The 27,951-nt window shown below is 47.2% G+C and overlaps 8 protein-coding genes across 8 annotated transcripts; 6 read left to right on the top strand and 2 right to left on the bottom strand.

Moving 5' to 3' along the window:
• The first annotated feature begins 539 nt into the window (after positions 1 to 539).
• Positions 540 to 2,150, top strand: F9C07_1384223 (uncharacterized protein). The gene is made up of 3 exons (XM_041285217.2): positions 540 to 1,637; positions 1,688 to 1,761; positions 1,825 to 2,150. The coding sequence occupies exons 1-3, from the start codon at positions 666 to 668 to the stop codon at positions 1,973 to 1,975; spliced, it is 1,197 nt and encodes a 398-aa protein (XP_041144303.2). The 5' UTR covers positions 540 to 665; the 3' UTR covers positions 1,976 to 2,150.
• Positions 2,151 to 5,657: 3,507 nt separating this feature from the next.
• F9C07_2230536 (isopentenyl pyrophosphate,dimethylallyl pyrophosphate isomerase) lies at positions 5,658 to 6,665 on the top strand (the record flags this gene model as incomplete). Its single annotated transcript, XM_041290678.1, has 3 exons — positions 5,658 to 5,901; positions 6,026 to 6,364; positions 6,430 to 6,665. 3 exons carry the CDS (start codon positions 5,658 to 5,660, stop codon positions 6,663 to 6,665), a joined length of 819 nt encoding a protein of 272 aa, XP_041144304.1.
• A 319-nt stretch (positions 6,666 to 6,984) lies between these two features.
• F9C07_4651 (uncharacterized protein) lies at positions 6,985 to 7,607 on the bottom strand (the record flags this gene model as incomplete). The annotated part of the gene is made up of 2 exons (XM_071511247.1): positions 6,985 to 7,411; positions 7,510 to 7,607. 2 exons carry the CDS (start codon positions 7,605 to 7,607, stop codon positions 6,985 to 6,987), a joined length of 525 nt encoding a protein of 174 aa, XP_071364905.1.
• Positions 7,608 to 7,710: 103 nt separating this feature from the next.
• F9C07_2281708 (MATE efflux family protein subfamily) lies at positions 7,711 to 10,775 on the top strand. Its single transcript, XM_041290679.2, has 2 exons — positions 7,711 to 9,605; positions 9,661 to 10,775. The coding sequence occupies exons 1-2, from the start codon at positions 8,547 to 8,549 to the stop codon at positions 10,465 to 10,467; spliced, it is 1,866 nt and encodes a 621-aa protein (XP_041144305.1). The 5' UTR covers positions 7,711 to 8,546; the 3' UTR covers positions 10,468 to 10,775.
• A 146-nt stretch (positions 10,776 to 10,921) lies between these two features.
• F9C07_4653 (single-stranded DNA-binding replication protein A medium subunit) lies at positions 10,922 to 11,843 on the bottom strand (the record flags this gene model as incomplete). The annotated part of the gene is made up of 2 exons (XM_041290687.2): positions 10,922 to 11,665; positions 11,760 to 11,843. Coding segments are annotated over 2 exons (828 nt in total), but the record flags the coding sequence as incomplete, so codon positions are not given.
• A 519-nt stretch (positions 11,844 to 12,362) lies between these two features.
• F9C07_4654 (P-loop containing nucleoside triphosphate hydrolase protein) lies at positions 12,363 to 15,152 on the top strand (the record flags this gene model as incomplete). The annotated part of the gene is made up of 1 exon (XM_041285218.1): positions 12,363 to 15,152. One exon carries the CDS (start codon positions 12,363 to 12,365, stop codon positions 15,150 to 15,152), a length of 2,790 nt encoding a protein of 929 aa, XP_041144307.1.
• A 6,068-nt stretch (positions 15,153 to 21,220) lies between these two features.
• On the top strand, positions 21,221 to 22,204 carry F9C07_4655 (uncharacterized protein; the record flags this gene model as incomplete). The annotated part of the gene is made up of 2 exons (XM_071511248.1): positions 21,221 to 21,349; positions 22,127 to 22,204. 2 exons carry the CDS (start codon positions 21,221 to 21,223, stop codon positions 22,202 to 22,204), a joined length of 207 nt encoding a protein of 68 aa, XP_071364906.1.
• On the top strand, positions 21,602 to 25,689 carry F9C07_2149282 (uncharacterized protein). The gene is made up of 3 exons (XM_071509222.1): positions 21,602 to 22,765; positions 23,028 to 23,871; positions 23,987 to 25,689. Exons 2-3 carry the CDS (start codon positions 23,218 to 23,220, stop codon positions 24,992 to 24,994), a joined length of 1,662 nt encoding a protein of 553 aa, XP_071364907.1. The 5' UTR covers positions 21,602 to 22,765; positions 23,028 to 23,217; the 3' UTR covers positions 24,995 to 25,689.
• The last annotated feature ends 2,262 nt before the right edge of the window (positions 25,690 to 27,951 follow it).

Below are 27,951 nucleotides of genomic sequence, written 5' to 3' on the forward strand. Positions count from 1 at the left end.
CACAATGGCGGCTCCTCCAATTGTTAATCAAAAACAATGCCTACCACTGTCTTGCCCAACCCTACGGCAATGACTGATACTTTGGCCTAATCACACTTTTTCGGCGCTAAGGAATTGTGCATGATTTGGGATTATCGCGCCTATCTCAATGTTACAGACATGGGCTGCAGACAACCCGGTCCGGCCCTTTTCCCCAGCTAGACTTCCCACCCCTACACCCTTCTTCTCTTCTGTGGCTCTTATTCACCGCATTCATGCACATCAAGTCCGTCGAATCTGCCTTGGCTGACCAGGCGTCAAGGTCACTACTTGACGGTCCTTCATCGTGTCATTGCGGCGGAAACTCCCTTCCAATTGTCATATGGCTCGGTTTATCGAGATCGCCATCAGCCACAGTCTATGCCTGTTCCTGACCTCACCTATCAGTAGCATTTTGCTACTGAGTCACCAGTACTTATATAGATCATATTTACCCCCCTCTCTTTCGCGTTTCGAATCAAATATAGAGTCTTCGAATCCGCGAACTACCCACTCAAAAGAAAGAAGTCTAACAAGCGTGAGGATAGCACAATCGTGTTTTGGCGCCACTACCTCCCATATTCGCTTCATTCTTCCTGTATCAATTCGTTGATCTTCATTTATCTTTGCTGTTGTGTTTCTTGAGCATGGAGCAGACTCCTACATCGTTCTCTTCGCCGTCGCCCTTCGCTCGATCGCCGCCGGATAATCACATAATGCTGGAAGATACTTCCGCTTATTCATCGCCTATGTGCTCTGTCTCTAGCTATCCAAGCAACTCGCAGTCGACCACTGGTTTAGGAATCTCCCATTGTGAGATGGAGGGCCCATCCAGTCAGCTAAGGCTGTTTTCACCCGACACATACTCATCGCCGGTAACCGAATGGCCGAATCAATTGATGCATCCCGAATCCCTTCTCGAGACGACGCTGGACGTCGGTCATTTCTCCCCAGGACCATGCTACGAGCCTTTTGGTGGTCACTCTGATGTTTCTGTCTCACCCCTTACCTATTACAGCCCGCAAACTCTTAACGCCCCATCCGGTTATGGCTCTGCTATGGATTTCGCGGGAAATCCTGGCACTTTGAGTGCCCCATCCTCTCGCTTCTGGCCGAACACGCCCCAATCCGACGTTGCTAGTTCCGAGATCCAGCCCTTAGTGAAGGAAGAACCCGACGACAATTGGGAGCAACACCTTTTGACAAAAGTCGGTGACTCTACGGGAATCGATCCGGTACCGCAAATCCCTCACATAGCGAGCGACAGTGCTTATCTTAAATCTCAACACTTTTCTGATAACGGCAATGGTACTTTGGTCGAACTAAATCCAAATGTGGGACGTCAGGGGGATGAGAGCCGAAAGCCTACTGCAAGGAATGCGCCCGTTGAGGTAGTCTTTCAGTTGGCGAAAAGCGACAGCGAACTCCCCGATGAGCGGTGCAAGATACTATCTGCAAATGGCCTTGAATGTACCATCTGCGGTCTCCGGTTCACCCGACGCTCTAACTGTCGCGAACATATGAAGAGGCATGACCCAAGCCTCAGAAAGTCGTACCACTGCGAGTTCTGCGATAGGCCATTCGGAAGAAAGGCTGACCTTCGGCGACATGTAATTAGTGTGAGTTGAATCGAGATTTCCTCATAGATACATGGCTGATAGAAAAGCAGATTCATCATGGAATTCGAAAATTCGGTTGTGAGGACTGTGGCCAACGGTTCAGTCGACAAGATACACTCTCGAGGTAAACAAGCTAATCTACCATGATGTATATGTGTACGCAAGCTAATATGGTTTGATCTTACAGACACAAGTCAGATGGCTGTCACCGAAGACCACGAAAAACGGACATCTCCAGAGAGGTGGAAGTAATTCAAGCATCTAAGCATCTATCTGAACTCCCTCCCAAAGATTCCCGCGGCAGAAACAAACGACGACAGTCCTTCCCAAAGCAATAGCTATATGTCTGGCACAGTGATCGAGAACAATCAAGATATATAGTGAGCCATTACTGCGTTGATCGCGGATGTGGTAGTTACGGTTATACGCATGACTCTCCAGCTCAGCAATGAATGATGTACTCTTATCTGGAACATAATGAATGCTCTTGAGGACGAGGTGGCTATCTGCTTTGCTTCATGAGAGTTGTTTTGCAAGTCACTGATTTTGAGGAATGTTGTTCGAATTGGAATTGTGACTACTTTCTCTTTTCTCTTCTTTCTTTCCTTCTTTATCTTTCCTCTGTTGTTTTAAAGCCAGTACAGCATCAGTGGCCTATAGAAATGAGCATCATTGCATGGCTGGCCCATGTTCGAACATATGAATTTGCAGCACATGTTATTCAACAGTCTTGAATTAGATTATTCTTTCTCTCGCTGTTTTCCTTTCCCTCTTCTTTCTACTTTTCTTTTATTTATTTATTCACTCAATTTTATTTTTATTTTTATTTTTATTTTTATTATATATATATATATATATGTTTCATATTTTTTCTCTCCGTTTTATTAACGGGACACACTAGGATTCAACGGGATATTCACGTCAGCTAAGCTGTTCCGTGCACGAGTCGACGGCTTTGGAACCTTATAGACGCCAACTACTACACTAGGCAGGTCCACACCATCGCAAAACTCAATGACCACCTTCTTTGAAAGCTCATTTGTTGAGTTCTTATGATTGTCAAGCTAATAAGACCTAGTATTTTACTACGGAAGCTTCCCCGTACGCGACCCGGGCGATCACCAAAGTATTCACCAAACTACTCACTGTCTAGTACGAAATACAGGGCAACGGCCGAAGGGAGGCAAAGTATCCGTGCGGAGGAGTAAAGTTCGCAGCTCCGTCCATACCTAAGAACCGGAAGAGTCTAGTTCAGTCATTTTAGTGCCTGTGTCGACATACTTGTCATGATCATCAATATCATAATAGCAGAACCTTACGATGATATTGCACTTGGAACGAGTCAATTTGCGCTTTTCAGGTTATTTCTCGTTAAGCAAGTCCGGCCGTCTGAAGTTCCGGGCCGACAATCCGCACTAAATGTAGCACAGGTGGATAAATTTTTGGAAGAGCAGCCCTAAATCTTTTAGTTCTAAACAAGCGCGCCCCCAGACAACGCCGGTTAGTGGCTACGGCTATAGCATCTAATCTGGCTTCGGAGATTGGGGGAGCCAGAGTCAAGTTTTCGATAGCCTCATGAGCTGGTTGGTAAAGAATGTGTGGACCAGATCATTCTCGCGATTTGCTGTGGGGATAATGGAATGCGTACTTCTTAAGGGTGAACAGAACCTACGACGGGATACTATAGCGCGAGATAATCAATAGGCATACCTAGGGACAAGAATATACGTAGGTAAGTACGGAGTAGTACTTCCTGAAAAGGAAACTGTAAATGAAGGTCTGGGGACCGATGGAAGAATTTGTCATCCCGCGCTTGAGGCCTGCAGATCATCGACCATCGGAGCATTTCTTTCATTTGCCAGTCTAGACACCGTGTGCAGTAAACCAATAACGTGAAGATGACCCCGTATTGACTGCGGTTACTAGAACCATCACATTGATTTTAGGCGGTCTTATTGTGCCTCATGATGCAAACATGCTGGGGATTCCCCTAGATCTCTCGAGTCCGGCTTGCTGTAGCCGTAGTCCGGGTTAAAACGCGCAGTTTCCGGCGTGGTTTGTTTGGGTTTGTTTGGTTTGTGTTGGGTGCAAAGTCAGAGGTCGGATTTTAATAGGCGGAGAATAGTCCGATGCTAATCCTGTACAGGGATTCTGGAGCCATTCAAATGTTCTAACAAGGGTAAGTACCTACTGCATATATTAGTACCTAAAAAACGGGGAATCGTCTTCTAATGAGTCATTTCGACTCGCGATATACCTCCAGAAACGGGAAGTTTCTAGGATCGTAACTGGGATTTTTGGATCGAAAACCATGGATTGACGGTACAGTTGGATCTCCAGCTGGAGCCTTATCTCCCCGGGCCACACGCTAGACCAAGCAAGGGACAATACCTGGACATTGTGATTGGTTCAACAATCCTTACTACTACGTATTGCCACCCCAGGTTATGTGGATTTATGCTTAGATATTGTATCTACCATGATACGTTTACAATAATACAATTCAATGTGCGAACCTGTCTCAGTTCAGCTGAGGCTGCCGAGGAAGGGTACACTAATCCCAATCGAGGTACTCTTTGAATGTGGCCCGGAGACATTTGGTTATTTTCAAACCAACATAAGCATAGCACTAACTATTAAGTACAGGCATATGCCAAAGAGGGCCAATTTCAGTACTCAGGAAGGATTTCGCACTCCCCATACTCTCGCAGCTACGTCAATAAGTATGCAGACGGCATCTCTGTAGTGCAGCCGAGGGTACCTTACTCCGAAGCATACTTGTAGCTCAACGTATGCACATCACTACAAAGATATATCGCTACAAAGTTGACAAGCAGTCGATTCCTAAGGCCACGATTTTGATGTTACTAGTAATCGAACGCAGGCTAAGGCATAAGCCAGACCGCCGTGTTACCATTAGGTGCTGTCAGTCTTTGAGATCTCCATTTCTTTTTTTCTATACTTTGCACTCCTCCGTCAGATTGGTGCAAACCCGCACTACCCTTGATGAAGTGCTTACGTCTTCGGACATCTTGTTGCGGATGCTCTTGATTGTCACGGCGATAAAGAATGTATGCATGTCCGGTCCTGTCAAATTGATTTCACCACTGTGTGCTTTCTTATACAATCAGCTTTCATTCATTGGTCATATCAGAAAACTGTAGCTGGTGACTGTATCGTCCACTAAGCGTGACAAGAGAAATCTTTAGCTCGGTCCATGCCAATAGGAACCAAGGCGTTATAAGTTCAATTAGAACTAGTACGACCAGCACCTGGCTGAATATTTGGATATTGACCGCTAGGGCCGACCATATGCAGCGTAACTATAAGCCACCCGTCTACTAAATTGAGAGGATAGCTGCAGCTAACATCCCGTAATCTTATATATGCGGGGCACCACCCAAGGTATCTTTCCAACCCTCAGACTTTGCGTTTCATGGACATGCACATGTTACAGCTCACATAAGTACAGAATGCAGCGTCGTTTAAGCTACACCACAGTGCACAACCCAGGGAACTGTCTCTCTGCACGGTCTACACATAGCGATGATCTCAATGAGCACTATAAGGCGCTTATACTGAGCTCAGTCTATATGCGTGCTACTGTATCCAATAGCCATCCTAGATCTACCATTGTCGCTGTCTATACCTGATAGACGGAAGTGCCCGCAGCGGTAGCCTTATCTAATACAGGAAGCACATCCAGCGTTCCATTGCTCTCGATTGTTCTACGTCAAATTGCTACTCTCGACCGAGCGATGATTGGAGTGACCAAAATGAAAAGTGCAGCTAGCGCAAGGTGGGTGACATTGCAGGTGACTAGGTATACAACCAATCGCTAGAGGATTGCCCAATAGCGTGCGTTCCAGATCCTCCACTAATTTTGCCCTGATTCACCGCCTCCGAATGGCGGAGATTACTATTTTATTCCCCTTTCCCCCTCCTCAAGGTCGGATCGATAAGTACAATACCCCTCTTTGGATTTTTATTTTGTGTGAGCGTCATATTTTAGCTGTCACAATGAGCGTAACTACTACAACCACCGAGCCCCCTAGAATCACGGCGGAGAATGTCGCCACTCTCTTCCCAGAGGTCGATACTTCTTTGGCTCGTGAAGTCCTCCCAAAAGCCGATGGCAATCCCTCCGCAGCTAGCAGCAACGAGCTGGCGGGTTATGACGACGAACAGGTCCGTCTAATGGATGAAGTATGCATCGTTCTGGATGATGATGACAAGCCTATTGGAAGTGCCAGCAAGAAGACCTGTAAGATAATCCCTCTACATGACTACTCGTCTGGGTTGCAGTGTGGTTTTCCTGCTAGCGTTTTGCCTCTTCCCCTCTCTGCTAATACCGTTTACTGATGGCTCATCCAATTGGTGAAAAATAGGCCACCTCATGACCAACATTGACCGCGGCCTTCTCCACCGTGCCTTTTCCGTGTTCCTCTTCGATTCCAACAAGCGCTTGCTTCTCCAACAGCGCGCCACTGAGAAGATTACATTCCCAGATATGTGGACAAACACTTGCTGCTCTCACCCTCTTGGAATTGCTGGCGAGACCGGTTCTGAGCTGGATGCCGCTATCTTGGGCGTGAAGCGGGCTGCGCAGCGGAAGTTGGAACATGAGCTTGGAATTAAGCCGGAGCAAGTACCCCTGGATAAGTTCGATTTCTTCACGAGAATACATTACAAGGCTCCTAGTGATGGGAAGTGGGGAGAGCATGAGAGTATGTTTGATATCCTTTGACATTCATTTCATGATCACCGGTCGTCGAAAACTAACATTATTAAGTCGACTATATTCTCTTCATCCAGGCAGATGTAGAGCTGAAGCCTAGCCCGAATGAGGTTCGAGACACGAAGTACGTCTCGGCTGACGAATTGAAGACGATGTTTGAGCAGCCGGGGTTGAAATTCACGCCTTGGTTCAAACTTATCTGCAATTCGATGTTGTTCGAATGGTGGAGCCATCTCGGCTCTCCAACCCTGGAGAAGTACAAGGGCGAGAAAGGTATCCGGCGTATGTGATATTCTACTCCACGGAGACTGATGATATGATGTTACCCGGTTTTGTCTCGCAACATAGCGGGTGCTCTTCGGCTGTTTCTATCTATTTCCCTAAATGATGATACCATGGCATGGGCCAGTCAAACGCATTATTAATATTTGAACAGAAGTTATCTTATGTTTATAAGTACCCTATCTTCATTTATTGAGGGTTAATGACAGATCCCTTCTCCCTTGATACAATCTGGCGTCGCATCTAATCATGACATGCGCCTACGATAGTGCATTGTTTCAATCAAAGCGGGATCTTCCACTAAGCGACAAAGCCATATCCTTATTCTTAATTTTTATTATTTGCATCCGTTGCCAAGAACAGTATACAACTCCCTAGAATCACGGTCCCCACCACTGTAAATGTCATTTGTGTTTTCCATCCGCTCTGTACCAAAGCCGCTTTACGGCTGTACTTTCGCACAGTCCGCACATAGTTTGCAAACCCGTTAACCAGACAGGCTAAGCTAAGGATCCAGAAAATAATACCCAGCGGCAGAGCCATCCGTCGCTCAAGCCCGGTCGGCCCGCCATGGAAATGGAACGAGATTATGATAGCTACTGAAACGACCGCAAGGTACATAGAAAGACGAAGCCAAGAGAGAAATGTTCGTTCGTTGGCGCAGTGATCGCGGGCGTCGGAGGTGACATTTTCGAATAACAAGGCTCCAAGCCAAGGACGGGATAGGAAGATATGGTGGTTGTCCTCTAGATGCCTTTTTTGGGGTCAGTCTAAAGTCTTCTCTTTTCCCCTGCTCTTGCTTCGAACATCCCCGAGTAAAAAGTATTGCTCATAAGAACTAGAGGCGCTTACTCGTCTACCAGGACGGGGCATGAGTTCGCCGGATTGATCACCGGATTAAACCGCGGCCGAAGAGCAGAAGCATTTTGGCTTGTCGTAGATTCTGGCATATTGGGAGGCGATATGCCAGCCGAAGTAGGGTGAAACACTACCGCGACAATATAACAATAAGTCGCATCCTCCCTTTCAGAAGTGGCGGAGTCAGAGGCATGTTCTTGGATCGAGTTTCCATATGTCAGAGATCCGATGACAGACCCACGTGATTCAGATGTCTAGTCTCAATCGGGAATGATGTCACTCATGCCTGCATGGTCGGCTTCCTAGCATTGGCCTACGTTTCTCTTCGTGGTTTAATTTGGGCTGACTGGGTTGGTTCACACTCAACGGGGATCAAACGAATGAGATCTCGCGGCAGCACCGAGACAAAGCATCGCTAACAGATCTTGGATCGACACCTCCACCACGCGACCCATTCTCTATGGATCGTTTCTCACCTCCCGGAGTTCATGGTGGGGGTCGGCTTTGCGGGGGGCTGTTTGCAAGCCTGCTCACTAGTATGGCTTTTGCAGGACAGTGCATACAGCATGATCCCTTTCGTCTGTTAATTATACTCGATCATACCTGTTTATGTCAAGCAAAATTTACTTCGTATTGATCGAGGAGAAAGAAAACGTTAGTTCGATACGGGGTGACTCAGTAACGGCCCATTGCATTCGGCTGGAGCCAGAGAAAGTGGGACCCAACCCATACAACGGGCCATACAACTTCATTTCAATGGCTGAAAGCTCTTTAGAGGCAAAATCTGCTGATGGAGCGTAATATGATTACTACCTAGTACCTACACCATCGCCGCCCCCGCTTCTGTTTTCGTTTCTTTCTCCCTTCTTTCTCTGATTCACCGCATTTCTCAATTGACAACTCCCTCGAGATTGTATGTCTTTGGCACCATTAGATCATGGTGAGAAAGTTTCCTTAAATTAGAATTTTCCATACATACCAAGCTTTAACGTCTCTCCACTTACCCTTCGCATAATTACATCACCGTCGCAATGGGCCGCAGTAATAGTCTGCGCTCAGCAGAGGAACAAGCCTTACATGGCCGCTTCTTGTCCAGTTCCCCGCTCGCTGAGGCTGCAATTGCTCGAGATCTAGAGAATTATGCGGACGACGAGGGCTCAATGATTACTACTGACGACGAGGCTTCCGAGACATCCACTATTCGCGCGATAAACAGTCAGCCCGGCACGAACCCCCATTCTCTATCTGGATCTTACCGTCGTCCTAGCTTCTTCACTACAGTCTCCCACGCTACAGTTGTACCATATACTGCAGAACGAGAGAGGCTGACACGCAGGGAACGCGAACGCGCCATTGAGGATGAGCGGGATCTTCTCAGCGATAATAATGTTATGGACGCGAGGGCGAGGCGGCGAGTGACTCCAACTAGTGCACCCTCAGGAGAAACTACGGCACTCCTAGGAAGTCACGTAGGTGGTCGCGAATACAATGCCACGGATGATGAAGAAATTGACAGGAAGTGGGAAGAGGCTGTCGCAGCTGGGCTAATTCACACAACATGGAGACGGGAAGCACAGGTGATTGGTAAAAACGCTGCTCCGTTGATGGTCACTTTCCTGCTCCAATATTCGTTGACAGTAGCCAGCATTTTCACCCTGGGCCATCTGGGAAAGAAAGAGCTTGGTGCAGTGAGTTTAGCTAGCATGACTGTGAACATTACCGGATACGCAGTATACCAAGGTTTAGCAACCAGTTTAGACACTCTATGTGCACAGGCATATGGTTCTGGGAGGAAGAAGTTGGTAGGCCTGCAAATGCAAAAGATGGTGTTTTTCCTTTGCACCATCACTATCCCGATTGCTGTACTGTGGTTCTTTGCAGACAAGATTCTTATGAAGATCGTCCCGGAGAAAGATGTCGCCGCGCTTGCTGGCTTATACTTGAAGGTTGTCATCCTTGGGGCACCGGGATATGCTTGCTTCGAGAGTGGGAAGCGTTATGTACAAGCTCAAGGACTCTTTTCGGCCTCGCTATATGTCTTACTCATATGCGCACCTCTTAACGCCTTTATGAACTGGCTATTTGTTTGGGTAAGCTACCCCGAACTGCAGCTATCTTCCTCACTGTGGCTAATCGAAATGATAGAAATTCCAATGGGGGTTTGTTGGCGCCCCTATCGCAGTAGCTATTACAGACAATCTGATGCCGCTATTCTTGTTCCTTTATGTGTATTTCATTGACGGAGCGGAATGTTGGAGTGGATTTACTACCAAGGCCTTGCGCAACTGGGGTCCAATGATCCGGCTTGCCTTACCTGGTCTGGTGATGGTAGAAGCTGAGTGCCTCGCTTTTGAAGTACTAACCTTAGCATCGTCGTATCTCGGCACAACCCCCTTAGCTGCCCAGTCAGTTCTCTCCACCATCGCCAGTATTATGTTCCAAGTTCCTTTCCCCCTTTCAATTTCCGGCAGTACCCGTGTTGCAAACCTCATCGGAGCAACTCTTGTTGGTCCCGCTAAGATCTCCGCCAAAGTGACAATGGGATATGCTGTCATCGTAGGGATGCTCAACATGCTGTTGCTCTCCTCGCTGCGCTCATACATCCCACGACTATTTACACCAGAAGAAGAAGTGATTGAGCTCGTAGCACAGGTCCTTCCATTGTGTGCAGCGTTCCAGTTGTTTGACGCCCTCGCAGCCAATTGCAACGGTATCCTCCGTGGAATCGGCAGACAAGAAATAGGCGGTTACGTCCAGCTCTTTTGCTACTATGCAGTTGCAATGCCCATTAGCTTCGGTACTACATTTGGACTGGGCTGGGACTTACTAGGACTCTGGTCCGGTGTTGCTCTTGCCCTTTTCTTGGTATCAGTGATCGAGGTGGTCTTCTTAATACGAACCGACTGGGACCGCTCAGTCCAAGATGCTCTTCAGAGAAACGCAATGGCATAGAATTATGACGGTCCGCATACTATGATGAGATAACGCTATAGCCTATGTTTATGATGCCATCCATCGACTGCCATGTCTGTCGAGGATGATGTTGAAGCTTTCATCCCTAATTAAAGTTGTGGTATGACGAAAAGGGTTCTGGAATCTATTTTTATAACGGCCGTGTACTCGAATGAGGCTACGTTGGACTACGTTGAGATGTATCTTTAACGTTCACTTAGTGGATAGAGTTTTGCTTTGTTGATATCATGTTAGCACCATAAGTGCTGTAGGTAGTGTTCAATAAAAGACTGGTGAAGACTGGGAGAACGAAGCTTTAAATTATCATGGGATTATGAAACGTAAGTATGCTATCGGTGCATCGAAGACATGAATTTGGCACCTTTGTTTCCCGGCATATATGCATAGACGTGAATAAGTAAATAGGTAATAACGATGAAAAGACCCCATAAATCTAATAATCCAATATAGCCCAGGTCTGCTCATCAACAGTCGAGAAAATCACACCAGCCGTAAGCAGCTCATCACCAGCGCGGGCGACATCCGGCATGGGCAAACTCAGCTTAGCCGCAATGAGCTGAGCATGTAGACCCTCATTGCTCTGAGGTTCTGTCTTCAACAAATTGTACACCCTCCTTGCCACGGGGCTCATGGCAGGAAGGTTTCTGCCAGCACTGTAATCATCAACACCACCCATAGTGGCATCAGCACCGCCTGCTCCACCAGCAGCGGCACCAGCGCCACCGGAGCCACCAACAGGACCACGGGTAAAGAAAAGATGCACAGCAACAGCCTCGAGCATGTGGCAATGGAGCTCATTGATATCTGTCAAGGGCCGCACGCAATGTGATCCTACAAAGCGCTTATTTCCGAACGTCTTTAATTTCCCGAATATCTTGGCATATCCGTTGTTCACGACCTGATTCTTTCCTGCGCCTGCCTTGCTGTCATCTGTGTCCATGGTGTCTGCCGTGGCAGAGTCAACCCATTGTTTCACTTCGATTTCGCCCGTGCCGTCGTCGATTCTGTATGTGATGTTTGTACTTTGGGTGCTGATGTTGCGAACTTGTCCGACGAAGCAAATGCTGCCTACGTCGGCGCCGTCAATCTGGTAATCGGCTTCGGGATAGGGTTGTGTTGCGTCGAGGGCCTGCTTGATTGTGATGGGGCGGAGTGTGGTATTATTGCCGTCTGCGCTCTGTTTGCGATATTTGATTTAGTATAAGCCGAACTGAACTTATAATAGTAGATCAAGTATCCCAAGCTATCCGTTATCTGGAGCTCATCCATACCTTTCCAGCGGCGGGGCTGTTCGTCTCTCCTGGCACGAAGCCACCACCGCCTCCATAGGAGGAAGAACCGTAGCCATAATTATCTGGAAGATATTAATAAAGACCGATCAAAACAAGAGATAGCTAGTATAGATATGAGTAGAAAAGTACCCACCCATTTTGTATTATTTGTGCTGAACTAAGCTATGCCACTTGAAGCTCTATCGTCAATGACTTCGTGAACGTAAAGCAATTATCGCCATTTTACCGCTTCTGGACGCGTTGGACGCGTTGCGGGGACAGATCTGTTTGAGTAGTTTGCATTTGACCCGGAGCAACTTTGATCCCTGACCGCCTTGACTTTTTTCTCCACCACAGACAAAAAAAGTTGATGATCGATAAGAAGTCAATTATTGGACGAGGAGAGGAGCATTGTCTTTTCTCGTCATTTTAAATCGCTTTTCAATCGCTCTTCACAGGGATTGTTGGTGCTTTGTTTGAGATACCCAGGTTTTGTTTGATGAAGTTTTCTACGCCAGCAATTTGGTCCCTTTCTCAGTGAACCTTTTTTTTTATCCCGCCGCCTTTGCTGGCGAATAGGTACGATAATCGACAGAGGGCAAGATGCCTCATCGCGCAGCGTCGCCAGCGGCGTCCGAAAATGAGTTCGATATCACAAATGCTCTTTTCCAGAATGACAGCGATTCCGACAACGATACGTCTTTAAAACAGACAAAGCGGCCACAGAAGGCGGCTCCACCTCAAGCGCTTGATTTCCTTGGAGGAGATATTGACGACGACGAAGATGACGAGGCATTCATCGCAGGGCAACAGGCTTCGGCCAACAGGAAGGCTTCTAATCTTAAAGGTCGTACCGTCAAAAAGGGAGGTGGTTTCCAAGCAATGGGATTGAATGCGCACCTGTTGAAAGCCATTACCCGGAAGGGTTTCTCTGTTCCGACTCCTATTCAGCGCAAGACTATTCCCGTGATTATGGACGGTCAGGATGTAGTTGGTATGGCGCGTACTGGATCCGGAAAGACCGCTGCTTTCGTTATTCCCATGATCGAGAAGTTGAAGAGCCACAGTACCAAGGTTGGAGCCCGTGGACTAATTCTATCGCCGTCCAGAGAGTTGGCTTTGCAGACCCTGAAAGTTGTGAAGGAGCTTGGAAAGGGCACGGATTTGAAGTCGGTTCTTCTCGTTGGTGGTGATAGTTTGGAGGAACAGTTCAGTTTGATGGCCGGTAATCCTGATATCGTGATTGCGACACCCGGACGTTTCCTGCATTTGAAGGTCGAGATGAATTTGGACTTGTCGAGCATTCGTTACGTTGTGTTTGACGAAGCTGATCGATTGTTCGAGATGGGGTTTGCTGATCAGCTTACGGAAATTTTGTACGGCCTTCCTGCGAACCGACAGACTCTGTTGTTCTCTGCGACGTTGCCTAAATCGCTGGTGGAATTCGCCCGTGCTGGCTTACAGGAGCCTACTCTTATTCGTCTAGATACCGAAAGTAAGATCTCGCCGGATCTTGAAAATGTCTTCTTCTCCGTCAAGTCATCAGAGAAGGAAGGTGCTTTGCTTCACATCCTCCACGAGGTCATTAAGATGCCCACTGGCCCGACTGAGGCTGCGCAGCGTCAGAAGGAGCAGGGTGATGGCAAGAATTTCAAGAATTTCAAGAAAAGGAAGCGAGGGGATGACAAGGCCATCAATTTTCAGGAGTCTCCCACAAAGTATTCGACCATTGTTTTTGCGGCGACGAAGCATCATGTGGATTACTTATATTCTTTGCTTCGCGAGGCCGGGTTTGCGGTTTCCTATGCCTACGGTTCCTTAGACCAGACTGCTCGAAAGATTCAAGTCCAGAACTTCAGAGCGGGTCTTTCAAATATCCTGGTTGTTACAGATGTTGCGGCCAGAGGTATTGATATTCCTATTCTTGCTAACGTTATCAACTACGACTTCCCATCTCAACCAAAGATCTTTGTTCACCGTGTCGGCCGTACGGCTCGTGCGGGCCGAAAGGGCTGGAGTTACAGCTTGGTCCGGGACGCAGATGCCCCCTATATGCTTGATTTGCAACTGTTCCTTGGAAGGAGACTTGTCATTGGCCGTGAGCATGGTGACCAGGTTAACTTTGCCGAAGATGTAGTGGTCGGCAGCTTGCCTAGGGATGGCCTGTCCACAAGCTGTGAATGGGTTACAAAGGTACTGGAAAATGAAGCCGACATCTACAGTCAACGGACCATTGCTGGAAAGGGAGAGAAGCTCTATATGCGAACCCGAAACTCGGCTTCTCTTGAAAGTGCTAAGCGAGCAAAACAGGTTGTATCTTCCGACAACTGGACAGCCGTACATCCTCTTTTCAATGACCAAGGAAGTCAAATGGAATTAGAGCGTGAGAAGATGCTTGCACGGATTGGAGGCTACCGGCCGCAGGAAACCATCTTTGAGGTGCACAACCGACGCAACGGCAAGCACGAAGGCGATGAAGCCATCGACACTATTAAGAGAATCCGGACTACCGTTGATTACAAGAAGAAGAAACGGGAGATGGCTGAGAAACAGTCAGACTTTGTGGAGGATGCATCCAGCGGAAACAAAGGAGAAGCTAACGAAACTGAGGAGACGGGCGCCCAGCCAGATGAAGATGAGGAGGATATTGGCGAAGGCGTGCCCGATAACATGTCGATGGCGTCCGAGTCAGATCTTGAGGTTACCTTCTCCTCGTATAACGGCGGCAAGGCAAAGAAGGACAGCGCAGCATCTTTCCAAAACCCCGAATACTTCATGTCCTACACCCCCTCCAGTACAAACTTGGCTGAAGACAGGGCGTATGGTGTGCACACTGGTACCAATGCCAACTTTACTCAAGCCTCCCGCAGTGCCACAATGGATCTGCTTGGTGATGAGGGTGCTCGCGGGTTCGCCGAACCCCGTACCATGATGCGCTGGGACAAGCGGCACAAGAAGTACGTGTCACGCCAGAATGATGAAGATGGTTCCAAGGGAACACATCTTGTTAAGGGTGAATCTGGTGCCAAAATTGCTTCCACCTTCCGTAGCGGACGATTCGACGCATGGAGGAAGGGCAAGCGTCTTGGCCGTATGCCACGTGTGGGTGAGGAAGAGACTCCAGCTCTCGTCCATGACCTCAATACTGCTATGAGGAGACGACGCTTCCAGCACCGGAAGGAACAGGCGCCGAAGGCGGCTGACCGCCTGCGTGGCGACTACGAGAAGATGAAGAAGAAGGGCGAAGCGGCCAAGCAGCGCCAGCTGTCCAAGGCCGGAGGCGCGGCTGCAGGTGGCAAGAGCGAGCTGAAATCTACAGATGATATCCGACTGGCAAGGAAGCTGAAGCAGCAGAGGAGAGAGAAGAATGCTCGGCCGTCGAGGAAGAAATGAACGTAATGGACTGGAGAAGGCGGTGCCATAGAGGCACGCATTGTATATACCACTGGATATTGCAGTCTACACATCTACTCAGACATTATGATATGGAAATTCTTTACAGCATCTGCAATAGGACCGACTGATGTAGACCATGTATCTAGTTCTACCATAATCCCATCCCTGTAAGCATTCTACATGTAGCATTAATCACATAGACACCCAAACATATACCTACATACATGCGTACATGCGTACAGGCATTCGCACAGCTAACGAGCCTCACCATCACCAGGCTTCACGCCATCACCGCAGAAAGAAAATAAATTTAAAAAAAAAAAAAAAAAAAAAAAAAAAAAAAAAATAAACGACAAAAGTCTTTCAGTTCCTCCATCACCGCCACGCCCTCGATCCACAATAGTCCAGCTGATTGGCCCCTCCTCTACATAGGAATCAATAAAAGACATATCACATCGCAATCACATCAGCAACCGTCTCGCAATATAGAACCCCTAACATAAAAAAAATCTGAATTTAGCGCCCACATCTACGCAGAATGCCTCCCCAGTGGAGACGAGTTCAATTATCCCAGATACCCAAGACAACGGTAATAACCCACCAACCCAGAATACAAAAAGGGGAACGAGGACATACTGCCTCTCGTATACAGCATGCTCATTACCAAATCTGTGATGTAATTTGAGGGGTCCCAGAGGGCTGAACGAGTGATGTCTTGTTTTGAATTAGACCGTCACTTGCATTTCTCCTCCGTCAATTGAGTTGAAAACTCGCTATCTAGACTTTCGTATGGAATGTGATGGGCTGTCTAGATTGAGTAGGGGATCTACCATGGTGTGATATCAATTTTCCTAAAAGGAATATTACACCCCCAGGACTGGGACGGACTATTGGATATGAGGTGGGTTTGTGTTTAACTTCTGGGTACTTTTTAAGCAATGTGTGTTTAGTACTTTTATAATTGGGAAGGTTATGTTGAGGGGTCTAGATTTGCTCGGAGCATTGTGCTGCGGGTTTGCTATTGTTGGGATGTACTGTATGTACTGTATGTACTGTATATTCTATACGGGTTTGTTTTTCGTGTTGTTTTTGCTGCTGATGTTGCGGTATTTGGTAATTGAATAGCAATTACTAAATCACTCTGCTTTGTGTAGAGGAATTTACCTTGTTTAAGGGACATACTCCGTAAGTAGGAGCAAAAGTGGTGCGGTCACTTGAGGGATTTAAGTTGCATAAGACGAGGATCGACGGCATGGATATTCGTTAAGCCGCTCGATAGATATATGTACCGAATCTAGGCATGTACATGCATGCATACACATCTATTGCTTATAACAAGCCACTTTGGATTTTCTATTTAGATAACGGGGGTATCCACATGGCTGGAAATAGAACTTGACTGGCATATGTGAAATGCGAACCCTGAGAATCTCTTGAAAAAAACAATAAGGAAAAGGTTCTATTGTGAGGTGAGGTTAACCAAGGTTTAGCGACATTTGAAACTTCGATAAACCAGCCGGGTATATGACCCGGTTGATTTTCGTCAGGTAATGTCTTTGCCTATCAAAATAGTGTTTATTTTCAATTTATTCTCGATAGGGTCTTGGTACGTGCCAATTATTGATTATCCCTTTCTTCGGAAACAGTTTTCGCGGACCGTCCCGAGGAGTTTCGTCTACGAGATCAAGGGAGAAGGAAGAAAACGAAAGAAGGGAGAAGAAAAAGAGAGGAGACAAAAGCTGAAGAAGAATACAGCAGCATGGAAAATCCAGGTTTTGACAAGTCTTCACCGACTCTCCGGAGTTGATCCCTCATTCGGGATTACTCAATCAGGGTATATCACCATCCACAGATGACGGATCATCTCTAACCCATTGAGTTTCGTCGGTCAAACTCTTGACATATAACCTCTTGATTAGCCTGCCAAGACTCAGACTATCATACAGCAGATTCTGTCCCTGAGATAAAATTAGCCTCTTTCGAAGGCGCCACACTCGCTTAGGCGGATCCTAGTCGAACAAACAGGTCAGCCCTGACTCAGATTCCGACTGAGACCAGAGTTTTTAGCTTACGACTGCAGCTGAGGCAATGTCTAGTTTATCAGCCATCACGAGGGTGTGGGAGAAAGGATATGCATGGTTGCACAAGGGGCCACTTTCCCACATGATGTGGTAGTTGGAACATACATACCCACTGAGATACAGATTAAAATGGAATTGCCTTCCGACCAGCGTAGAGACTTGCGCAAGGCTCTTGGAAAGGTCACCGTGACTCTGGCATTCGCGCAAATTCCCTCGGCGCAGGGATTGGGTATACCAGCACATGGACCTGTCGGCGATCAGCCAGATTCACGATGCCCGAGTGACGAAATCAGCATTGATTGGCTCTTTCGCCGAACAAGTGAGCGTAATGCGAGATCAGCAGTCGAGAAGAGGCCTTTTTCTGAGTGGTTGTGTTTCTTGTGGCCAGTCCTCGGGTCGCTTCCTTGTAATCTGGTTCGCATAGAACACCATCTGACAGGTCGGTATACTCTAGGCAGCCAAGAGATAAGTCAAGTAAACGATATTGGAGCACGGCCTCGAGGCCGTGGTGCAGTAATTTGTTAAGGTATGTCAAGGTTTGCGATATGTTCAAGAATTGGAACATAATTATCAGGCACTACCAACGTGCTTCGATGATACCGGTGCATGCACCCGACAACTAACTTGACAAGATGCAGTGGCTTGAAGGAGGAAAGCACACCCAAATAAGAAGAAAAGAAGAGAAGAGAAAAATTTAAGAAAAGGGAAACAGGCCCTTGAGGCTATACCTAGAGAGTAGAATTGTCCGAGGCAAAATGCCATTCAGCCACTGAAAAACCAAGTCAGCCATACGCGAAGCAGCAATGTACTCAGCAGACCCCTTCCCTGTCCAACAGACGCCTCCACGGCTTACCTAGCTGGACTGGAGGACAATTTTCGGAAGATTACCTCGTGTCGCCGGAAGACGCATTGACAAGAACCGTGTCCGTGTAATAACGGAAGCCTCACGGATGTCAACCCCAGTCCACTGATGTTCACGGCGAATTTTCCTCAGTGCTTCCATAGCGTCTTCCAACGATATTCCCGGGCTCACCCGCCATGACAGGCTCGGAAATAGAGCTAATGACGTTTTGAGCCCTAATGATCGCCCTCTACTGCCTTAGTTGGACGAACTCATAAATCCCCTAGTGAGTGCATAGTCCGCCAAACTATAAAATAGTGCGAGGTTAGTAGGTGTACTACGGCGTCAGCAGCTTAGTACACCGTCGTGACGATAGTCCCGAGTCGAGTTCGGGAGTGGTCATGTTGAGCCTCGACTAAGGTTGACAAATACTTGCCCCCGTCGAGATCCGCGTGTTTCCCAAAAGGGTTTTGCCCAAGGGGCCCGCTAATCCGGAAGCGGTTAAGGGCTGGGTCATCTCCCAAGCACCTTGCATCGGGGGGCGTCGTCGAACTCCCTCACCCAGCTACCTTCCCATCCACTAAGGATTCGTCTTTCCCGATTTCCTTGTTTTCCCGTCATCATAATCGACGTTGGTATAGGCCTAACCTGCATGTCAGTGGGGTGGTGAGTGTCTTGTATACCCGTCCAGCCCCATTTAAGCAGCCTGCGTGGATTGTCAGACCCATTGATTTGAGTGATACAGTGTGCGCGTGAGCTAATATCCAGCCAGATGGAGACTTATGTACATTATCATGTACTACTTACTGTCTTGGGAACTTCTAAATTCAACATGAATCCACCCTTTTCTCGGGAAATGAATCGTCTGGTTTTCATTTTCTTTCTTAGCTTTGGTGGCTAAGAACTTGGTGCCGGTGGCTCGGACTATTGGCACCCACCCGGCCCCTAACAGGCAGATCGTGCTGGTGGCCCCTCGGCTCCAGCTTGCATGAACCGCTTACTCTGCTGGGAACTCAGCTGTTCCCCTTAAATACAACAGGGCCCAATTACCTGAATCCCACGGAACCCCTTGCCGTGGGAGTGTTACCCCCGCGTGCGGCATGTTCCACAATATGCTCATCTCAGTCTTTTCTGACTTTCTAGAACTGACTGACTGCGTGGGTGTCGCGCTTCTGGCGCTGGATAGCCGGTTTTTTGAAGTGTCTTCCCACTTCTTAGGACTGTAAAAACGTAGAAGGAGAAAACAATCTAAATTATGAAAATAAAAGAATTCGCAGTAACGACAGGCTCGATAATCCGTTGAGTGAAACCAAAGGAGACTAAATAACGGAACCAAACGCTCTACCCGGTATCATAACGATGGGTCATGAAGGTCAGTGGATAATTCCCTAGACCAGCTCAAGTTTGGGACCCTTTTTTAAGGCCATGAAACATGACTCGCTAATATTCCAAATCAACAACAAGCGAGTTCATACCAGAAGGAAAAAGAAAAGAAAATACGACGAATAGAAGAAAAATCACACACGGATTATGGGCCTGTCCACGACCCGAGTCAGGAATTAACCGTCGGTAATCCGCGGTCAATTGGTCTCCTCCACTAGATCATACTCCATTGCTCCGTGCTCAAGCAGCGGGTGGATCTTTTCGCTCTTATCGGGCGGACCATTTTCTATTGTCATCCATGGATGTGGAGTGCTTAAATTGTCCGGACCTCAGGTGACCAAGCCAGACCCATGTATTGTCTCACTGACCAAGGAGCTGCAGCTGCAGCCACATCTTGATCTTCTTCCTCTATTCTCAAATCCACTGCAGAGAATCAGGAGATGCGGACTGGGGTACCTCACTGGCTTGTAACTAACATATCGCTCTGTCTAAGATCTCGCAGTATCAAAATGTACAGAGCCTAGACCACTTTCCAAATCCTTTGCTCTAAGTGGCGTGACACCGTGATGGCGTTGCTGAAAGAAACGTTCTGACCATCCGCGAAGATCATCTCCAACGGCCAGAATCAATAGATCTCAGACTAATGAAGATGTGGTACAAACGGCGTCCCCCACAAGCGCTGTCCTCCCACCTTTCCGCCAAAATCCTAACGGGCTAGGAAAAAAAAGGGAGGGGTGCTCATATCTCCGGGGTCGAAGCTACATCCATCTTGAAGTACCGGCATCTTCCAATTCGGCACTCAATACATCAGACAAAGTGCTTGAATACAGGGTCTAGTGTGTTTTATTCACCACGACAAGTCAGAAGGACAAACCTTCATTAACACAGCCTGTGGGTCTTGGCTTTAGGCTATGGAACCGCTGCGGAGAATTGTTGTCTCAATCCAAAAGTTCGGACTATTGAGCTGGCGTCATCTGTCAAGCGGTACAAAGACAGGGCTGTACGAACTTACGAAGTACTCAGCCCAAGAATGACTAGTCCTCCGCTGAGCACTGTGCGTACTGCATACATCCTCCGTTCTGTCTCTTTCGGGCTGATCCCATCACGATAGTTACATAGTGTTCCATGGCGCTGGGACGTCACCTCGAGGGCTTTAATGACGATCTTGAGGTGCAATTTATTGTTGCCGTGATATTATTGGGCATTGGATTAAGACAGAAGAATTCTTTATGCCAGATGATCAAAATTTCCGTTAATTTCGTCAAGAGCCGTTTCCCACGTCTTCACCGTCACGTCACGACCTAGTAAATGGGGTTGCCTGAAGGAGTTATCTCCGTATACAGAACCCAGTGTGTACAAGCATACTAGTGATCAGGACCAGGTAAAAATTCGCTGAAGATATTAATTATATCTATCTTATTGAGTAATAGAAAATCTATAGTCCCATGGTTAGAATAGCAATAAATAAACAACGACAATAATAACTAATAACTTAATAGTGAGAATTAGATAATCACATAAATAGATGATCGCAAGAAAAGACTTAGTTCAATTGGGTCAACAATGTGATCTCGAATATTCATTACCACGCTTTACTTACCTATTTCTTTTAGAGTTCTGAGACCAAACCGCGCACCAATTAATATATCGAATAAAGTTATATATATAAGGTAAAATACTGAGAATAAGAAAATAAACCAAACAGAAAGAAAACCAAAAGGGTACAGGAAAGAGAGTTCATAAGTGGTAATCACGGAAGTATGGTTGTTGACGAACAAAAATACCAAGTCAATCCAGATCGCATGCGGAAGGGTACACAGAGAACACACAGGCTAAAGAGGAGGGGGCCTGTGACCCAATCCCCAATGATTGACAAGCTTAAAATGCTGGTGAGAAGTTCCCCGACTTCCTATCTTACCTGGTTGCGCATGTCAAACTGGGACGGGGAATGCGCAGCCACCCCATCCTTGCCGAGCAGACTATTGGCAATGGATGCAGCGGACGGGCGCCGACGTCGATCCGTTGGCTCAATCTTTTTGCCTTACTTCCTCGTCTCCTGATTGGCATCGGCTGAGCACCACTACTTCACTAGGCTATCAACCAACCGACCTGGAAAAACTAAAATACTCGAGAAAATAAAACCAAAAACCAAAAATAAAAATAAATAAAAATACAAAACACAAAATAAAAAAAAGAAAAAGAAAAAAGAAGAAAAATACCACAACTCCACAGAGAACAGTATTCTTCTTCATTTGGACATGGCGTCTGATCCTTCCCCCCCCCTTCTCTTGAAATTCCCCTCTTTGAGAGGGTATTATACCCGTTTCGGGCGATGTCAGTGACTATTTTTTACCGTCCATCTAATGCAAGCCACGAACCTCCTCTATACCCAGGAGGAAACTGGCTCGACGAATAAGGGGGATCTTCTTGGTTTGAAGATGACCAAATTTTTATCAAAAATGAACGGCAGACGGATGAAGACATTAAATGAAATACGAAGAATAAAAAAAAAGAAAGGAAAAATAGAAGTTGCCCCATTCCAAGGGAGGAGGAGGGAAACGACAACTCTTTCGAGGCCCTGAGTGAAGAGTGAGCTCATTGGACTGGACCCGCCGGAGGATTGGAACTATTCGTGGTTCCGATTCTAACATACAGAACTCAAAAAGACTTACATGGCCTACGGAGCGAAAAAGAACCCCCATGGAGATCTACAAATGATGGAGATCAAGTCTATCGGCTGCTAGTCGGTGTTGCACTGGCCACTATTACCCACCCGCTGCTCCCATATGCTGCCAACCAAGCAGGGACCTTCCTGTTCGTGGGTATAAGCCTCGTCACCACAAACACAGACTAGGGTCTTGCTATCACTTGCGCATTTGAGGACAATTCCCAAAGAGACTTGAGCGCCCAGCGGGATCTCTTCTCCCCTTGACATTGAACTTACTAGCTGGCCGACGAACAGCCAAGAGTTGACCCTACCCAAAGTGCTTGAAGATCAAAGTTGGGTATACCTCCTTTTTATTTTTCCTAAGATTCTTTATTGCTTGACCCTCTCTGAATTTTATTATTCTATTTTGAAGATCACCCTCTTTCAATTGCCAATTTTTCCCTAACTTTTACTCGCCGTTGGCAAAGGGAGTGTGATCTCGCCGGATTATTACGCCTCACTTTCCGGTTATAGTTCACCGTTTTTTCCTATTTTCCTGACGGGTGTTGAGCCACTTCACGACAGTCAAAAATCTATATCCAGAAAAAGAAAATAAGGGGAGAAAAAGGAAATAGAATCATACATAGTGTGCTAAGAGGTAAGGACTTGCTAGCTGTCCCTTCATTTATTTTTTTGGTATTATTATTATTATTTACTGCACCTCCACTCTCCCTAATTTTTCCGCTCTACGCTTGCCCACTGGGTCCAGTGATCGCCCACCATGCTGCAATAATCAACCCATGATGGAGACCATCGAAGCTATGGAAAACTGTCCGTCACGATCTGGGCAGTCTATCCGGATTAGCGCGTCCTAATTTATGACTCCTCCAATAATGATCCTGGGCTGACTTGATTATAAGCTCCTGTAGTCCTCTGACTGCAATGCGTGGAGTTTCAATAATGACTGCCGATTGAACAGGAAACTGCATTTGACATACAGCAGAACGGTCTCTTTGTACCGGAATATGCTGCCCATGTCAATATCGACTACAACCCTCTTCCCGTTCTTGTAATTCGCGTCCCCCGTCGCTCGAGGGACTATTTTGCCAGATGCAATCACTAGTCCTCCCCCCTTCTTCCTTTATCACTCCAGATTTCGGACATTCAAGACTTGATCCGGGTCCAGGGAGGATTTCTTTTGATCTAACTCGATCAACCAATGCTCGAAGGTGCAACCCCCGGGATCTCCCACTCCCTCGCTCTATGTCCGCTTCGGTCTCGGCAGAAGACCCGCTGGAGACTTCTGGAAACGTCAGACGGCCCGGTCAGTCAGAGACCCCTCAACCGGTAACGGCGGTGGAGTCTTCGACTGTGTCGGCGCCTACTGGAATATCCGCTGGGGTAGCGGGACAGGTCCGCGCTCCGAAAACACCTACTACAACGATCCACGAATCAACATACTACCGAGTGATCTCTGGCCCCGGGAACGATGTACCTCGACACCCATTTCCAGTCAGCGACAGTTTCTCTTCGCGCTTGCCAGCCTCACTCAGCGTCCCGGTAACTTCTCAGCCTTCGGTGCCGACTTTTTCGCAGCCCACCTTTGGAACGTCACCGCCTGGGGCTGCTGGCCGGTCACTGCAACAGAAACCGACGAGACGCACCAAGGCCCATGTGGCTTCCGCGTGTGTGAACTGCAAGAAGAAGCATCTGGGCTGTGACCCTGCCCGGCCTTGTCGAAGGTGTGTGTTGTCGGGAAAAGAAGTAAGTTTTGTCATCTATGTTCGTGAAGTCATCGAGCCGCATTCCTTGTATCGGAATCCATGTGGACTGAGGTGGTGAAAGAAGAGAGAAGACCCTGTTACTAAGTGTTGAATAGGCAACATGTGTCGATGTTACGCACAAAAAGCGGGGAAGGCCGCCCTTGAAAGCCGAAGACGCGTCCCTCAGAACGTATGCATCACAGACAGACAATTCAGGAACATCCGGAGAGCAGCATGCGGCTCAGCCACGGCGCCCCATGCATAGGGCTACATCATCCCGTGAGCTCAGACCCATGACCGACCTACAGGTAACCGGCGGACCCCCTGGACCCTACGGCATAAGGGTCTCTCCAGGGCAGCCAACGAGATGGCCGGGTGCTATATACTCCCAGGCCATTGATCCCTCGCTGTCGATGCAGCGTAACATAGGACATCGGCGATTTTCCTCCTCGAGCTCAGTACAATCCATGGCAACAGTGTCCCCAGGCAGTTTCGTGCCGATTGGAGGATACAGCCCGGTTATGGGGGCATCCCATATGCCTATGGGTGTTGGGAGACCGCTCTCATCATACGGAAACCAAGTGGTACACCCCAGTTCTTCACCACCGCAATATTATCAGCCGTACGGTGTCGCTTATTCGCCATATCCACCCAATGCTAGAGTGGTCAATCGGATGCCCATAGCGGACCAACAGGTACCAAGAGATCCTCGGGAAAATCTGGTGGAGTCTTCAGTTAGGCTTCCCCCTATTTATCCTCCCACAATGGGAAATCCCCAACCTGGGCCACAAGCACATCGGCTGAGCGACCCATATCCAGCGAATTGGTCACCTCGCACTCGAGAGGAACTGATGCAGCAGGAACTACGGCAACTGCCGTCACACGGCCACGGTACCATTGAACCTGTCTCGCCGAGCAGTCAGATGCGTCAAGCAGCATCGGACTTCAGTTTCGGTAGCCAAATTCCCCGACATCTGGCAACAGTTCCTCCTATGCAAGAACAACCGCCTCAGGAATCTCCTGTACGAGCTCGAGATGACCAACCAGCTGCTGAGGTCGAGACTGATGATTCAAGGCCCGCCAAGAGACGGAAGATGGCCTTGGATGATATGGTTAACGATTGAGTTCTTATCTCAGTCCACAAAAAGCAGAAAGAAAGAAAAAATCCATGATCGGAGCTAGCATATCCATTCTTTTCTTCAAGGGCCGGATGGCCCATTCTGGTTCTTGATGCGTGTAGCCGGACCTACAACAGTTGATGACCTTCATGTACATTTCCTTTGTGATAAGTTTTTGCTTATACTCTTCTTACATCCGATATCTAGCGGTCTGCCGTTCTCCAAATATTTCTTTTTCGCCTCATTTCCTTTGTTATGCATTTAGTACTGATCCGATCTTTGTCATTGTTGTGTCATGTGGTCCATTTCAGCACTATTTCCTTTGTTTGACCTTGTGAATTGCATAAGCCTTGGATGTTTGGGTCGACTGGGCTTGTTTCATACAATGCATGGCGCGCTGCGCGTCACCTTCGAAGATATATTAATGGTCTTGAGCATTGGATTCAGCGTCATAGACGGCGTTTTGTTTTGGAGTCGGGGGCATCACCAAGGTTGCTACATCATTCATTGCATATTCAAAAGGAGCATTGTAACTTCTTTAGTCTTTCTTTCCTGCCTGTTTTTTTTTATTTTGAGGGCCTTTTTCATATACTAGCTCTGTGTCATATAGATAGCTCATACAAATTGTGGATATGTGTGTACCATTGGAGTTGAAAGAGGGGGCAAATTACAAGACATAATTGATTCAGCTTTTCTCATAACTATCCTTTTCCATCTTTGTCAGTGCGAATATGTAGTCTCTGAGATTTTGGCATTTGCTATTGATAACCAATGCAGAACCCTTGAGATAAACTAATGGCGACAGGAAGGTTAATTCAACGACCTCGGATGACGGGCTTCCAGATACAGTTAGGGTTATCCAACGTTGCACTGGCCGAGGTTCACGTCAACCACGCGACGATCTACAGTCTCCACGACCATCGTCTGCACATCCGATGTTACATGCTGGCAGTGGGGCGTCTTGGAAAAAAGAAAAGAAAAGAAAACCCCCACTATGCCTACCTCTTAAAAAATCTTGAGGCTCTTTTGCGTTAATCCAAAAGATAAGTAGACAAGTGGAGCCCTAGGGAACAAAGACCATGTCTCGGTTCAACAATATATAAATGAAAACATCATGTCCCAAGTTCAGCGGAGTCATAATTTCCCAAATCCAGTTATTTTAGCTCAATTCTTTGATAAACAACAAATATACAGTACTACCCCGGTTATTCAAACAATAGACAAACAAACCACAAACAGTCTACATCCTTCTCAACTTCAACCCTATCTAGCATTATCCACCTTTGTCACCTTCCAGTTCACCCGTTCTAGCCTCTAAGAGCATTTTGAAAAACGTTCCCCACTCAAACATACACCCGATTTATCTATTTACTCACTAAAACCTAGACATCCATCTTCACTCCGAAACTACGAATCCACTTGTATATTTCCCAAACCTCATCGGCTACCTCACTATCTCCCGGACCCATCCGTCGACTAATTGAAAATAGCCCAATATGCCACGAGAAGCTTTCCCCCGGTGATATAACCATACCAGAAGGTTCTTCTTGGGATGAGATGCGCCTTTTGGTGGGGCTTGGTTTGGACTTTTTTTTATGTCGGGGTGGTGAGATTGTGGTGGTATACGTGGTATGTGTGGTATGCGACTGGATTCTATGGAACGAAAGAAGGCGAGAAAGTGATGGTGGAGAAGCTATTTTGAAGGTTGAGCGGCGGATTAAGAAATCGAGGGTTATGAAGTGATGCGCTATTGATATTCTGCCGTGGTTTGCTAGTAAGTAAGAGGGGGGTGGCCCTTGGGGCAAGTGGGTTCAAGGGTGGCGGCTACGAGGTGAGAACTTGAGGGTACATAAGAACTGAGACGGTTAGCGATGGGATTGGGGAGGATTAGAAAGAATCTGAGCTGAAGATAACAGCGTGGAGGGCTCTTAGGGAGGTGTTTATTTCTTATCCGTATTTGCGGTTGGCTGGTAGCTTTGATGAGCATGCTGGAAAGGAAACGGAACGGGTTGCGAAGAGGGATGAATGTTGGATGGCACTCTAGTAGAGGTAGTTCGGTGACGACTTCGAGAGTCGGGAGGTGGGAAGACAAAATGACGCATGCGTCCTGTCACTTCGATGGGAAACGAAGATTACTTTGCAAGCTCTACACATTCGGAGTTCGTTCATTCTGGAGTACTGCTATGGCCGAAAGTTTCCTATCATGTCGGGCTCAACTGCAACCTTAAAGATCTTCCTGAAAAAGAGATACAACCCTCCAGAATATGTATACTTATATCAATGCTCGAGTTGGAATATTAAAGTGCGTATATTACTCTAACTGGCCATGTGACTATTATGATGATGCTATGCACCCTGCCAGCTAGAATGTGTGTCGTAAATGTGAGTATATGGAACCCCTGTAAGTACTCCACAGTGTCAGATCGATTTATAACCATGCTCAACCCCGGAGTCCTAGATGCGTTTGTAATGGAAACACGCATGTCGACAGGGATGTGCTATATATTGCTTGACAATATCAAAGCTCAGATGATGGGTGATGAGAGTTTCATAAAATTCCCTTATGTTGCTGGACCACTAACAGAATTACTAACCTCGCCCTAAGCACAGTCCTCCTGCATAGACCAGAATGTCATTCACTCAGTCGCCTTGAAGAAATGTGGAGCTCACTAAAACACTGACCACTGTTGATGCTCTACTACATCAACCAGGTAGAACATCTGAACCAAGGTCCCAGGTTGTTCCCTCAACAGACTGCCCTTGGAAGAGAGGCGTAAAGCAGATCCATGAAGAAGCTGGGATAATCATTCGAACAATCCTCACCAGACAGATGAGCCATACCTCGAACGGAGGTATGTACATCGACTCCTGTCACTAATGCCGCCAAAGAGGGAAAACTTGTGCAGACCTAATGACTCTAAGAATCTATAACTCTGTCATACCTTTAGAACACGACCTGTGAC

This window comes from Aspergillus flavus, chromosome 3 (assembly GCF_009017415.1).
Source record: "Aspergillus flavus chromosome 3, complete sequence".
Classification (NCBI taxonomy): domain Eukaryota; kingdom Fungi; phylum Ascomycota; class Eurotiomycetes; order Eurotiales; family Aspergillaceae; genus Aspergillus; species Aspergillus flavus.

Bases quoted from the DNA above. Each gene is read 5' to 3' on its own strand.
- F9C07_1384223 (XM_041285217.2), top strand. From the start codon at position 666: ATGGAGCAGACTCCTACATCGTTCTCTTCGCCGTCGCCCTTCGCTCGA. The intron at 1,638-1,687 runs GTGAGTTGAATC...ATAGAAAAGCAG, and splicing joins TTCGGCGACATGTAATTAGT to ATTCATCATGGAATTCGAAA. The intron at 1,762-1,824 runs GTAAACAAGCTA...TTGATCTTACAG, and splicing joins CGACAAGATACACTCTCGAG to ACACAAGTCAGATGGCTGTC.
- F9C07_2281708 (XM_041290679.2), top strand. From the start codon at position 8,547: ATGGGCCGCAGTAATAGTCTGCGCTCAGCAGAGGAACAAGCCTTACAT. The intron at 9,606-9,660 runs GTAAGCTACCCC...TCGAAATGATAG, and splicing joins TGAACTGGCTATTTGTTTGG to AAATTCCAATGGGGGTTTGT.
- F9C07_2149282 (XM_071509222.1), top strand. From the start codon at position 23,218: ATGCAATCACTAGTCCTCCCCCCTTCTTCCTTTATCACTCCAGATTTC. The intron at 23,872-23,986 runs GTAAGTTTTGTC...AGTGTTGAATAG, and splicing joins GTGTGTTGTCGGGAAAAGAA to GCAACATGTGTCGATGTTAC.